The following is a 15563-nucleotide window of genomic DNA, read 5'->3' on the forward strand; positions in this document are numbered from 1 at the left end:
AACCCCTCCCCGCATTCCTGATTACAGGGCTTATATCTGAAACATCAACACTCCTGCTCCTCGGAAGCTGCCTGACCTGCTGTGCTTTTCCAATGCTACACTTTTTGACTCAGAACCCAATCATGGCTGGTGATATTCCACATCACACTTGTTGAATTCTTGTGTCCTATCCTGAACACAGAATTGCCACACACATACTAGATTGGTAAGTAAGTACTTTCATTTTACTTGAAAATCTTAAATAGGTTTATTTAACAAAATGATAAATTGGTCTGTAACTGAAAGATATGTACACATCCTTATTCTAACATGCTGCTGCTTGGGTTACTTATGGTTGCTGGTCACCCTGGTTCTTAACTCATTAGCATATACAGTTCTTAAAGGAGTAATACAACATCACCACTTCTTTCCTTCTTTATTTCCTTCTTATTCACATGTCCCTCGACTGACTGTGTGAATGAATGCACCTCTGTATATGTGAATATGTTTGTGTGAGTATGTTCATAGGAAGCAAGGCAGTTGTGCCCTGACTACTTTCCTTCCTTTGATAATGTCTGAAAAATTGACTAAGTTGTCATTTGTTATCGGATCTTGCTGAACATAAAATGTCTGCCTTGTTTGTCTCATAATAATAGTTACTGCATTCCAGTAGCATGCAACTAAGTGAATGGAAATGCTGTGAGGAATTAGAAGAATACGGAACATCAATATGCTTATCTGCTCAATCAGATTTTAGTTTTGCGTCCTTCACTATCCACAAAAATCTCCAAATCATCACAAAAACCAGAGCTGTGATAGCATGGAGAGTATTCATCTGCCTGTCCCCTTCTAAAGGATATGCCATTCTTGCTTCAACAAATTTCGTAATTCTGTGGTCACTCAGTCAAATTTCATGAATTCCCTGCCCAACAGCTGTGTGGGCGTTGCATTATCACAAGAATGTGAACAGTTCCATCTGTCACAGCACCACCTACTCAGTGCAACTATGGATAGATAATTACTACAGTCTAGTCAACATCACCTCTTGCCAAAGAATAAGCAAGTTTCATTAAAAAAAATCCAGTCCATGAACTGGTGGCCCCCAAAAATAGCTGAAAACTAGTCTAACCTCAAAAGTATATCCAACAGGTCCTGCATTAAAGGACATACCTTTTAGGCATGCTTTTAAGAAGAGTTGAAAAGGGTGGCGCTGGAAAAGCACAGAACGTCAGGCAGCATCCAACGAGCAAGAAAGTCAACATTTTGGGAATGAGCCCTTCATCAGGACTGTGGAGGGGGAAGAGGATGACAGATAAATAGGGACTGGGGCTGCAATTATATTTAAGAACTAATTTAGTTGACTCTGGAAGCTGGTGTGAAACACAAACCTTTCCAAATTTCCAGTCCTATCATTGGCCTTTGTCAATTCTAGAAAGAAAACAATTTTTTTCATTTTATTCAGTGTTTTACTCAAGTCTCCTCTGCATAAGCAGCATGACAGCTAGAGTGCAAATGGTAGAGAAAGTGGTTTCGAAAAGAAATGTGTCACGAGTTTTGAGAAGATTTGTAGCTCAGGTTAAGGTTCTGGATATAGGTTTGCTCTGAACTGGGAGATTCAGTTTCATAAGCTTTGTCACCACACTAGGTAACATCATCAGTGAGCCTCCGGATGAAGCACTGGTGGTATGGCCCTCTGTTTATTTATGTGTTTAGGTTCCCCTTGGGTTGGTGACATAATTTCCTGTGGTGACGTAATTTCCTGTTCTTTTTCTCAGGGGTGGTAAATGGGATCCAAGTCAATGTGTTTGTTGATGGAGTTCCGGTTAGAATGCCATGCTTCTAAGAATTCTGGTGCATGTCTTTGTTTGGCTTGTCCTAGGATGGATGTGTTGTCCCAGCTGAAGTGGTGTCCATCCTCATCTGTACGTAAAGATACTAGTGAGACTGGGTCATGTCTTTTAGTGGCTAGTTGATGTTTATGTATCCTGGTGGCTAGTTTTCTGCCTGTTTGTCCAATGTAGTGTTTGTTACAGTTCTTGCAAGGTAATTTGTAAATGACATTAGTTTTGCTTGTTGTACACATTCATCCTAGGACAAGCCAAACAGAGACACATGCAAGAATTCTTTGAAGCATGGCATTCCAACCGGAACTCTATCAACAAACACATTAACTTGGACCCCATTTACCACCCCCTGAGAAAAAGAACAAGAAATGACATCACCACATGAAATGATGTCACTGCAGGAAATGACATCACCAACCCACGGAAACCTAAACACAAAAATAAAAAGCGGGCCATACCACCAGTGTTTCATCTGGAGGCTCACTGATGACATTACCTGTTATGGTGACGAAACATCTGAAACCGAACCTTCTAGCTCAGCAAGCAATCCTACATCCAAAAATGTTTCACCATTGCCATTTCTAAAAAAAGCAAAATAATCAAATACAAGCTACTCTTCTACACCTCTTACCAGTTAGCTACAAAAGTAACACTAGCAAAGGCCTGAGGATTCCTTTGGAGCTGCACTACTCTTGTGGCATTGGAGCAAAAACTCTTTACTCTCAGTCTAATCCATCTGCATTGAAGTTTACAAATTCTTCCCTTCGTTTTGATCATTAGATTAGGTATATTTATTCACGTTCTGCCACAATGTTCCTGTTGAACTCGGCGGTTTTTACATCCTCAAGCATATCATTGGAGGACTGCAGCTTACTTTGGAATATCTTTTCACTGGTACTGATAATTCCTCTTTTACATCATCTAGCAAAGTTAAATTTGTATTTATTTCTACTGAAAATCCTTGCGGATTGCTGTTATTTGAAGTTTCTTCAGAAAATATTTCCACTACTCTTGTAAAGTCTTCAAATTTCTTCCTGTTGGCTGAAAACATAACCTTTTCTTATGCCAACTTAGGAAATTTTAAATGATTCTTTCTTCTTTTTGGGTTCTGCCATGGTTCTACGAAGTCCAATGAAATTTTCTACTGGCTGCTCCTTAACCAGTTGGACAACAATGGTTTGTTTCTTAATTAGAGTCTTGGCACGAGCTGAAGTGTTGTTTGCAAATTACATGAATATTTTCAATTCTCTTACCCTCTTTATTTTGCAGTATTACTTGTAGAACCTTGACCCTTGAATGTAATTCTACTTGCACCATGTAGTTTCATCTCTGTAGGCTATAATTTAGCCATGATCTGATTGGACAGTGACACTTGCACCTATATTAAGCTTAAAATTAACAGGATTGCCAATAACATGCACAAGTTCTATCAAAGTCTAATCAGCTGCATCACCAATTTCCCCTGGAAATGCGGTATACTGGCTGATGCAGCCAGACTGCACCAGAGGGGGAGCGAATGGAAAGCAGCCTAGGAAGGTAAGAGATTATAAAAACTTACCTCAGGATTTGGGGCCTTCACGTTGGGACCAGAGCTGAGCGGGAATGAGCAGAGAGCAGACTAGAAAGTTAAGAGATTCTGATTCTGAAGGGGGGAAAACTAAAAAGTGACATCATAGGAGGGCTGTGATTTCATTGGCTAATAAAGGGTCTGCTAAATTTAAATCTGCGTTAAATTGAATCTTGTTAATTTACTGGTTAAAACTTGCATAAGCAGAGATACAAAAACAGTTGAAAACTTTTTTTTAATTTCAAAACTAATTAAATAAGGATGGAGGGTCAAATGATGTGCTGTTTCTGCATGATGTAGGAGCCGGAGGACCCCATTGTAGTTCCCAGTGACTATGCCTGTAATAAATGTTGGTTGCTGGGAGAACTCTGGCTCAGAGTCGATGAGCTCGAGTCTGAGCTTCAAACATTGTGACACATCAGGCAGGGGGAGAGTTACCTGGATGCTGTGTTTCAGGAGAAAGTGAGGACTGCAGATACAGGAGATCAGAGCTGAAAATGTGTTGCTGGAAAAGCGCAGGTCAGGCAGCATCCAAGGAGCAGGAGAATCGATGTTTCGGGCATGAGCCCTTCTTCAGGAATGATCGACGATTCGGGCATGAGCCCTTCTTCAGGAATGAGGACTATTTCTCTCCTGCTCCTTGGATGCTGCCTGACCTGCTGCACTTTTCCAGCAACACATTTTCAGCTCTGATCTCCAGCATCTGCAGTCCTCACTTTCTCCTAGTAGGTTCCTGAAGAAGGGGTCATGCCCGAAACGTCGATTCTCCTATTCCTTGGATGCTGCCTGACCTGCTGCGCTTTTCCAGCAATACATTTTCTGCTGTGTTTCAGGAGACAGTCATACCTCCTTAGACTAACTAACTTGAGTTCAGCCAGTGGTCAGGGACAGAAGGATGTGGCTGTGAGTGAGGCAGGTTGAGGGATTCAGGAGGTAGAGTTGCAGGAGCCTCAGCCCTTGTCCTCGTCCAACAGGTTCAAGAGTTTTGCTCCCTATGTGGACAGGAATGGAGACTGCAGGGAGGATGAGCAAATGGACTGCAGCACTGTGGTGCAAGGAGCCATTCAAATGGCGGGAAGAGAAATTTTGTTGTAATTGGGGATAGTATAGTTAGAGGCATAGACACTATTCTCTGTGCCTGTTGCTCAGGTTTGGGATATCTCATCTGGGCTGCAGACAAATTTGGAGTGGGAGGGGAAAAATCCAGTAGTTATGACCCACGTAGGTAACAATAACATAGATAAATCTTGGGCAGATAAGGGAGCATGAACAGCTAGAAGCTAAATTAAAAAGCAGAACCAAAAAGGTAATAATCTTTGTATTACTACACTGGCATAGTGTCAATAAGATTAAGCAGGTAAATGCGTGGCTCAAAGATTCATGTGAGAGAAATGGGTTTGAATTCATGGGACATTGGCACCAGTACTTGGAAAGAAGGATCCTTTTCTAATCTAATAGGATGGTCCTCATCTGAACCATGCCAGGACCAGAATCCTACCAAATTGCATAACTAGGACTGTAGTCAGGGCTTTAAATTAAATTTGGGGGGGTTGTTCAGTTATAAGGTAAATTAGAAAACACGAATTAAAGGAGGAGGTAAGAGTGCAGAACTCAAGAGAGATTATTAAAATCTCCAGCAAAAACACAGAGTGGAAAGAGTGTATTGAAAGGATTAGCTATCAAACTTCAAGCACACTGGACAAATGAATGACAATGAGAAGAGGAACAGTTAATGCAAGACTGAAAGTGTTACATCTGAATGCATGAGTATAAGGAATATGGTAATTGAGCTTGTGCTGCATATCGAAATGGCAAGAATGACATGGTGGACATCATGAAGACGTGGCTGCAAGGGCATCAGGATTGGGAGCTGAATATTCAAAGATCTGATCGAAAAGATAGGCTGGTGGGCAGAGGGGGTGGCGTTGGCCTATTACCAAAAAAATGAAATTAACCCAATAGTAACAAACAAATAAGCGTCAGATGGTGTACAATCTGTGTGGGTAGAATTGAGGAACCGCAAAAGGTGAGTTAAGTATAGGCCTCCAAACAGTAGTCAAGAGCTGGAGCGCAAGATACACCAGGAGATAGAAGAAATGTGTAGGAAAGGAAACATTACAGTGATCATGGGGGATTTCAATGTGCAGTGGACTAGAAAAATGAGGTTGGTAGTGGATTACAAGAAAAGGAACTTGTGGAATGTCTACAAGATGGTTTTTTTAAACAGCTTGTGGTGAAGCCCACCAGAGAACAAGCAAATTGGATTTTGTGATGTGCAATGAGACAGACTTGATTAAAGTGAAGGAAAAAGTGAGGTCTGCAGATGCTGGAGATCAGAGCTGAAAATGTGTTGCTGGAAAAGCGCAGCAGGTCAGGCAGCATCCAGGGAACAGGAGAATCGACGTTTCGGGCATAAGCCCTTCTTCAGGAAGCCTTATGGAGGGCTTATGCCTGAAACGTCGATTCTCCTGTTCCCTGGATGCTGCCTGACCTGCTGCTCTTTTCCAGCAACACATTTAAAGTGAAGGAACCCTGAGGAGGCAGTGATTATAATATGATTGAATTAACTCTGCAATTTGAGAGGTAAACAATAGAATCAGAGGTAATCGTATTAAAGCTGAATAAAGGCAACCACAGAGGCATGAGGGAGCAGCTAGGTAGAACTGACTGGGACAGAAGCTTAGCAGGAAAGACAGTGTAGCAGCAATAGCAGGAGTTTCTAGGACTAATTCAGGAGTCACAGCAGAGATTCATCCTGAGGAAAAAGAAGCATGGTACAAGGAAATTGAGGCAACCATGGCTGACTAGGAAAGTCAGGGACAGCATAACAGCAAAAGAGAAAGTTTATAATGTGGCAAAGGGCGGTGGTAAACCAGAGGATTGGGAAGCTTACAAAGACCAACAGAGGGCAACAAAAAAAGAAATAAGAAGGGAGAAGGTTAAATATGAGAGTAGGCTAGCCAGTAACATAAAGACTGCAAGAAGATATATAAGAGACAAAAGAGTGGCAAAAGTGGACATTGGGCAGCTGGAAAATGATGCTGAAGAGATAGTAGAGGGGAACAAAGAAATGGCCACGGAACTGAATAATTACTTCACATCAGTCTTCATGGTGGAAGACATGAGTAATATCCCAAAAAAATCAAGACAGTGAGGGGGCTGACAATGGTGGTCATCACCAAGGAGAAAGTGCTAGAAACTCTGAATGGCCTGAAGGTAGATAAATCATCTGGACTAGATGGATTACACCCCAGAGTTCTAAGGGAGCTAGCTCAAGAAATAGCAGAGGTGTTAGTGTGATCTTTCAGGAATTCCTAGAGACAGGGAAGGGTGCCAGAAAATCGCTAACATGACACCCCTGATAAAAATGGAGTAAGGCAAAAGACATAAAATTATAGACCGATTAGCCTAACCTCAGACATGGGTAATATCTTGTAATTCACTGGTTAGCCTAACCTCAGACATGGGTAATATCTTGTAATTCACTGGAAAGGACAAGATTTCTGAATACTTGGAAGTATATGGTAAAATAGGGCAAAGTTTCATCAAGTTTAACAAATCTGCTAGAATTCATTATGGAAGTAATGAGCAAGTTAGATTAAGGAGAGCCAATAAATGTCATCTACCTGACTTCAAGAAGGCCTTTGACAAGGTGCTGCATGGGAGGCTACTGAAAAAGATAAGTGCCCATGGTGTTAGAGGCAAGGTGCTGGCATAGATAAACGCTTGGCTGCCCAGCAGAAAGTAGAAAGTGGCAATTAAAGGATCCTTCTCAGGATAGCAGCTGGTGACAAGTGGTGTTCTGTAAGGCTCAGTGCTGGGACCACAACCTTTCACTTTATATATTAATGATCTAGACAAAGTAACCGAGGGCATTCAGGCTAAGTTTGCAAAAGATAATAAGACTGGTAGAGGGACAGGTAGCATTGAAGAGACGCGGAGGCTGTAGAAAGATTTGGAGAGATTAGGAGAATGGGCAAAGAAGTGGCAGGTGCGGTACAATGTGGGAAAGTGTAAAGTCATGCACTTTGGTAGGAAGAATAGAGGCAAATACTATTTTCTAAATGGGAAGAAAATTCAGAAGTCTGAAGTGCAAAGAAAGTTCGGAGTTTTAGTCCAGGTTTTTCTCAAGGTAAATTTGCAGATTGAATCAATAGTTGGGAAGGCAAATGCAATGATAGCATTTATTTTGAGAGGACTTGAATATAAAAGTAGGGATGTACTTCTGAGGCTCTATAATGTTCTGGTCAGACCACATTTGGAGTATTGTGCGTAGTTTTGGGCCCCATATCTCAGGAAGGATGTACTGGTCTTGGAGCGCGTTCAGAGGAGGTTCATGAGAATGGTCCCAGGAATGAGAAGCTTAACATATGAGGAACATTTGAGGACTCTGGGTCTACACTCATGGAGATTAGAAGGAGGAGGAGGGATCTAATTGAAACATATAGAATATTGAATGGCCTGGACTGAGTAGATGTTGGGAAGATGTTTCCATTGTAAAACTGACTAAGACTGGAGGGCACAGTCTTAGTAAAGTGAAGACCTTTTAGAACAGAGATAAGGAGAAACTTCCTCAGCCAGAGAGTGGTGTATCTATGGAATTAATTGCCACAGAAGGCTGTGGAGGCTAGGTCATTGAGTATATTTAAGACTGAGAATGATAAGTTCTTGAGTATCAAGGGGATCAAGGGTTATGGGGAGAAAGCAGGAGAATGGGGTTGAGAAACATATCAGCCATGTTTGAATAGTGGAGCAGACTCAATGGGCTGAATGGCCTAATTTCTGCTTCTGTGTCTTATGGTCTTATATACTTTCTAAAGGAGGAGGTTCTACCACATTATAGACAATTCTTTTATAACACGATGGGTGCATTCTTGTGCAACTCCACATTATAGAAAAATTGTGCTTTAGAAACAGCACGTATCAAAACAATTGTGTTCCAGTGAATTTGCCATGATGAAATGCACGTTATAGCAGAACAACCTGTAACCTCTTTGCACCTGTAAGCATTTGACTTTTTGGTGCTCTGTAACTGCATCATACTCATTCACTTCTTCTGGAATTTCTGATTTTACAAATGCAGTTCTTTTGTCATAGTTGGGAACTGTTTTTATTTATGAGGCTTTCTCTTGTTTCACAGTGCTGTCACCAAATCTTAGTATCTAATTTTCAGCCTGCTTTTTAACATGACTTGTCACGTGTTTCTCGAGTGTTTGTCGTCATAAAATAGATAAGTTCAGTTCTTCTCCTAAAACATGGTTGCTCTTCTCCTTTCAGGATTTGTCTTATTTGTCTTAAAGTCCTTGTGATTTCTGCTTCCAGAACAATTTCAATAGCTTTCACCAAAATCAAGTCTTTTATACACTTTCGCCAGTCAAATCTTCTATGGGATGTAAAACGTCTGATAAAGACTCATCAAGAACTCCAGGAACAATTGTGTCTCATATAAATTCTTATGTTGAAAGTAGGGAATGCAATGATAGTAATGCCATTTAGAAGAATGAGAAGGATCGCATAGAAAACAAAAAATTGTGACACAACTAGGTTGGGTAAATACAGGAAGGGCATTCCTGATGACTTCTTGGGAAGTCCAGAACCATGGGTCACAATCTAAGGATACAGGGTAAACTGGTTAGATGGAAATGAGAAAAAAGTGTCTTCACCCAGAGAGTGGAGCGCCTATGTAATTCACTGCCACAGAAAGTGGTTGAGGCCAAAACAATTAATGTTTTCAAGAATTAAAGATAGTTATAACGGCTAAATGGATCAAAATGAATGGGAAGAAAGCAGGAACAGGTTTCAGAGTTGGATGATCAGTCATGATCATATTAAATGGTGGAACAGGAGAAGGGCTGAATGGCATACTCCTGCCTCTATTTTCTATGCTGGTCATTGTCTGGCATTTCTGTGACGTAAATGTTACTTGCCAATTGTCAGCCTAAGCATGAATATTGTTCTGGCATTATGATGGAGGCAATGTCATTGATGAAGCCGCTGAAGATGGTTGGGTCTAGGACATTTGCCCTGAGGAATTCCTGCCAAGATGTTTTCAAATTTTGTTGTCATAGAGTCATGGAGTCTTACAGCATGGAGACAGGCCCATGGACCATGCCGACCAAAATGTCCATCCACGCTAATTCCATTTCCCTGCACTTGGCCCATATTCTTCTAAACCTTTCCTATCCATGTATATGTCCAAATGTTATGGCCTTAATAAAACTTTCAGCCACAACTGTAGTTTAAATTTTGAATGCTCCAGTCTTATCATAGCCTTTATTTTCTTCTATCTTCTCCCATTGGACTCTGCATTCAAAATCTTTTTCATGTAAGATAATTTTCCGATACAGTGGCTTTAGCATAGATTAAATTTCTGCCCATTGTTTTGTCTAATGTAATCAAGCCTCATTGAACCTGGTCATGATGGTCACAACATTTGTTTTGAAGATCCAAGATGGCAGTGGAGTAGGACACTTCAGCCAAAGCTCTTCTGCTCCATCCGTTCCTTTGTTTTTTTCCTCTTTCTTTTTACTCTTTTATCTTTTATTTCTCCTCTTCTCGGTCTCCAACCTCACAGCCTCAGGACCTCCCAACCTTGAACCTCACACCTCACAGCCTTGGAACTCCCAACTTCAGCGCAGATCCAACGAGGCATCCTCTTGACCTGGTGTAATGGCCTCCCAGCCTGGCAAAGCATCCTCCCATTTCAGCTTGGCAGTCTATCAGGCCAGCTTGAAGTGTTCCCGACCCAGCATAGCAGTCTCTCGGTCCAACATGGCGACTTACCACCGGTCCAAAGTGATGGTCTCTCAGCCTAGTCTTCCAGCAATACATGGAGTTCGCTTGGCCTGGCATACCTCAGCATGAACTTCCAGTCTCGAGGTGATTCCAAAGTGATCTCCTGGCCTCATGAAGCCCAGCAGTTTTGGAGTCAAGGCTTGGTGTGGACTGAAGGCTAGGCGCCAGCATGGACTAGGTCACAAGTCAGTTGTTCTGAACTTTATTTTTTTCTGCATTTTATAATTTAGTCCTAAAATGTGCAATGCCAGACTTTTTACTTCTCTATTTTTATCAGAACTGTAACTGAAGAAACTGTACCTAGAGACCTTTGTACCTAAGAAGGTGCCCTAAGTGGCAACTTGTACATTTTTCACTGTACTCAAATGATTACGTGATAATAAAATCAATTCTAATTCTAAGTACGCCTGTTTCCTTCTATCCTTCCCACTCTAGCCTTTAGAGTGTTTATATAAAGTTTTTTTCCCCTTGCTTGTCAGTACTCCAAACTTTATTCAAGGATTTCCAAAGTGCTCCCAGCAATCCTTCTTCTGCAAGGACTCCAATTTTTCAGTGCGACAAGTCTTTACACTCTTCCTATACACTGTTTTTCCTGCCCCTGTTAACAGTTCTGTAGTGAAAGCTTTCTTTTAGAGTAATGCATTTGCCCTGCTGCTGCTTCCACAAGCACTGCTGACTGCTTGTCTGTTTATGCAATGTTAACTGCTGACTGACCAGCTGTGCCTTTGTAAAGTGGCAGTGTTCTTAAAGTGGTAAACTTACTTTTCTTCTGAATTTTTTTTCTTGCATCAAATGGATTCATTTGTTTCACTTCTATTACGTTGAGGTGGTCACAACTGATCAGCTGCCTATCCAATGTATTGCAGGATAAACCACTATTGAAGTGCATAAGAAGAGGTACTTATTATACATAATAAGGTGTACTTTATTGCATATCAATATATGCAAATTATATTGATAAATTATGTTTAATTATAAAGACTATCAGCAGACAAAGATCACACTTCTGTGTCCATTAGGGCCTTCTGCCAGACAGCCCCTTCTTTGCCCAAATACTGTGTGATATGAGATTTAGAAGAGCTTAATACAGCTCCAACATTAACTCTGTCAGAACCATTATCTCATGTAAAAGACCGGATCCTTGGCTTTCAGAAAGCTTTAAGATGAGAAAACAAAGAGTAGCAACAATCTTCCTGCAGGGCACAGACAAGTAATTGATTTGCTGCCCCAAACAGAATAGTTTTCTCTGCAACCGTAAGGGCCTTATCTCTCAGAGTACTAAATTTGTTCCATTCTGGCGAAACAAACATCTGTGGAAGTGTACAATGCTTCCTGTTGAGGTGGTTTATTATATAATGCATTTCTGAAGTAGAAGAGATACCTCAACTTTATACCAGACTACCACTCCAGACTTCTAACTGACCCTGTTCACATTATTATGTAATACTCCAGGTTCTAATCTTTCTCGGCAGGGATTCATTCACAACACAATAATAAAGAACAGGCCAGATCATTATAATCTCCAACTGCTATCATCATCTGCTTTTGAGTAGATTCAGTTTTTACAAGTTTCCCTGGTTCCAAGATGGAGAAGTATCCACTGCCTACTGGAGAATTATCTACATTGTGTGACAAAATGTAAAGCAAATGAATAAAAAACCTCCTGCAAAGTACAAATTCAGTTTCTCTATACCTGGTCTCATTCTTCAGAAGTAGAATTTCTATTGCAGTGTATTTGCATTCACTGCCAGCAGCTCACTATGAAAACAATGAAGCTGAATCTATTCATTCTATATAATCTAGATTTTGCAATGCTGACTATTGGTCTGCACTCAAAAAACAAATTCAAAATTACAGTAAATTATTTTTTATATATTAAATTAAAACTCAAGAGGGCATATATGATTTACCAATTTCTGTACTTTAGGAAATCAAGTATGACAGATTACAAAAATTAATATAGATTTTGCAATGCTGACTATTGGTCTGCACTCAAAAAACAAATTCAAAATTACAGTAAATTATCTTTTATATATTAAATTAAACTCAAGAGAGCACATATGATTTACCAATTTCTGTACTTTAGGAAATCAAGTATGACAGATTACAAAAATTAATACTTACATCATTACAGATGCAGTAATTTCAATCTGATCTGAATTCATTTTACAAGTAAGCAACCATTAAAGAATCAGTATTAATCATCAGTTCAACACTGGCATTTAGGAGATCAATTACTAGTCAGGATTAAATCCATATTGACATAAACAAACAGAAAACATAGGTACCTGTTGGTGTACTGTAGGAAACAGCAGCATCTCCTCCCAGATCAGCAGGTGGGAAGTTTTCTTTTAGGAAAACAGATAATGTTACACTTCTTGACATTCCAGATTCTGTGAAAATATGCAACATCATTACTTTATTCTTTAGTATGCTGCAAAACTGTGTATTTTCCTCTAAAACTGCAGAGAATATACAAAACAATGGTTATTAAAAGCCATATTCTACTATGTGGATTTTGAATACTTGCCAGAACAAACTAATCTGGGGAGAGACAGAATAACCATGTTTAATTTAATGTTCCACTGGAATGCCAACATTTCAAAAATGTCAAGAGACTGAGATATTTTCTCAGGTTTCTTGCAATAGGTGGTCTCTTTGTCACTTACAATCAGAAGCATATATTTATTGCTCGCAAATGAATCATAAGACAGCAGGTTACAAGATGTAACCAATGTATATAATCTTGTTGTACCAAATGATCACTATGATCGTTATTAAAAATAAGCATGCTTTGTGGAATTAACTTTATATCAACAGCTTTGATTATAATGAAAACCTTACAAATAAACACCAGCCCAAACTTTTGAAGAGAAACTGGTACTTAACTATATAGATTTTCAGTAATTTCCATAAATATCACTGAGATCCAAAGCCCAAAGCTTCCAATTTAAACTGTTCTACTGTGACTGTAATTCAGGATTGATGGGCCTAGTTCAGCAAATTCACTTACCAATGGCAGCAAAGTGAAGTTGGTCTTGTGTTACTGCCAGTGGAGACTGCACACATACAGATAGTTTCACATCCTGAACAGCAAATCTGCTCCAAATTGTGACCTAGTTTTAAAAATAAATACAACTGAGGCAATTTTTTTCAGAATATTTTGACTATTTGTTATAAAATGTCATGTCCATTTAAGGTATCACCTACATCTACACATTCCAAAGGGGACAGAGCAAGATCAGAATTTCAGCTTGTCTTGGCTTGATTGGGTAAATCTACACCACGAAAACATAATCAAGCCAGACCCTGAGGGTCAAATTTGTTATGTAGAAGTACCTCAATAGGTCCACGAAGGAGAAAAAAATGGACTGATATGTTAATCATTTGAGATGTGTGTGGAGGTTCATGTGGAGCATAAACACCATCACTGAACTTTTGAACTGAATGGCAATGACCCCCATCAACACCCTGTTAAATATATAAATGAACAATAAGAATAAACAGGTTTGATGTAGATTTATAATTTAGTACTTACAAAATTGGATTACAAAATAGAGGTAAAAAGGTTTTTTTGATTTTCAATGCTGAGAAAGTTGTTTTTTTTTAAAAGAAGGGTCAGAAAGTCATTTGGAACAGTGACCATGACACAGCCTTTCCAAGAAATTATGTGCCTTAAGGGTATTAATTCAACAAGCTACCTTGTGACATAATTGCTACTTTTTGTGGACTTCAACTTTTATAAGCTAATAAAGGGAGGGTCAGAAAGTAAAAGTAGATGGCAGATCAGAGGAAAAGAACAAAGCCAGCAGCTGTGGTGCTTAGCAACTTAAAAGTAGTCAAAGCCTTGAGTTTATTGCTTAGAGTTTAGTGGGAATAGTCATTCAGTTAATCAGCATGACTGTGTATTGGGGAAACATAGTAACGTAGAGAATCACATCTGGTGATTGTACTGAAAGTCATAAAACAAAAATGTTTGCAGCTTCATCCACTTAGTTAGAAATGTCATAGTGAGGATAGGAGTGATATTCCAATGGAGTTAATATCTGGAAAGGAAATTGCTGGGAAAAAAAGGTTGAATTTTTCTTTTTACAGTCTAAGAAAAGTTCATTTTATTTTATACACATACATAAAAGCTTTATTATTTTTCTTTGTGTAATAAACGTATTTTCTTTTATCAAAAGTACATTAACTTTCTTGTGTAAATATGTTCAGTATCTCATCATAGTAACTAAATTACCAAAATAAAAGTTATGGTCAATCAAGAGGAAACCATAAGTAAAAATTTGCCAAGGATGTGAACATTCCCAGAACAATGGTCTCAAATAAGCCACTTTCAGCTTTTGAGCTGCATGAAGTTGAAAGAATTTCTGTGAAAGGTTCAGCCAATGCTCTTTAAAGGTTAACCAATCCGTTATCTTTGAGACATATCACCACTTCCCCCTCAAACAAACAAAACATCCTCTAAAGATAATTCCAGCTTAGTCCTGGACTTGCATCTTTCTCTAGTTTCTCTCTCTTCTCTTCTCATGCCCTCTCCCAAGCTCATCTTACCCAGCAGAAGCACTTCCTATTCTGACAAGCCTATTCCCACAAACTTATCACCCAAATTATAGGCATGGCTCCCTTGTTAGACGATATTGTTAACAGTTCTAAATCTTGAGAAACTGTCTCCCTCTCCTTGAAATCAATCATTATCAGTCCTCTCCTCAAAAAAAAATTGTTGACCCCAAGACCCTTGCAAACTGCAGGATCATCTTCAGGCTGATAACATCTCAGTAATAGTACCTGTGCTCCTGAATGAGTCACGCCCCTTGACAAGCTATTCCAATATAACTACATATCAGCAACAACCCAGAAATGTGGTAAATCACCAGGGTACATCAAATCCACAAAAAGTAGGCCAAATTCAATCTGGTTAATTACCACTTCATCAGTCTATTGTCAATGATCAGGAAAGTAGTGGAAAAGGTCACCATGGCACGATTAGGTGACACTTGATAGCAATAAAATGCTCCTTGACATTAAGTTCAACTGAGACCACTCTTTCCTTACAGCCTTGGTTCAAAAATGGATGAAAAAACTGAAATCCAGAGGTGAGATCAGAGTAACAGCCCATGATACAATTTGACAGACTGAGATAGCCAGAATTTCTATCAGTGTGTTGTAATAAACACCCAGTACCTCAGTCCAGAGGCTGTTGCTAAGTAATAGTAATATAGATCCATCAGGGTTTTTCAGATCTGTTTGCTCAACAATTATGGCAATAAAACTCCACGCTTATCTCTTTAAACATTTTATTTGTCACTGTTTCCTAAAGTGTCTTGTTTATTTTTCATAAACAGCAAATAGACCATAGTCTCCTTCAATGTTTTCAC

General features: G+C 39.5%; 1 protein-coding gene across 8 annotated transcripts in view; it reads right to left on the bottom strand.

The window, feature by feature from the left end:
- The window catches only part of bbs9 (Bardet-Biedl syndrome 9), a 529891-nt gene that overhangs the window by 426185 nt on the left and 88143 nt on the right, over window positions 1–15563 (bottom strand). For all 8 annotated transcript variants that reach the window (XM_043688773.1, XM_043688772.1, XM_043688769.1 and 5 more), the window contains exons 13-14: window positions 13199–13301; window positions 12474–12578 (exon numbers count right to left, since the gene is read on the bottom strand). In XM_043688773.1, the coding sequence (XP_043544708.1) occupies window positions 12474–12578; window positions 13199–13301 (208 nt within the window). The remainder of the gene's footprint in view (window positions 1–12473; window positions 12579–13198; window positions 13302–15563) is intronic.

This window comes from Chiloscyllium plagiosum, chromosome 4 (assembly GCF_004010195.1).
Source record: "Chiloscyllium plagiosum isolate BGI_BamShark_2017 chromosome 4, ASM401019v2, whole genome shotgun sequence".
Classification (NCBI taxonomy): Eukaryota; Metazoa; Chordata; class Chondrichthyes; order Orectolobiformes; family Hemiscylliidae; genus Chiloscyllium; species Chiloscyllium plagiosum.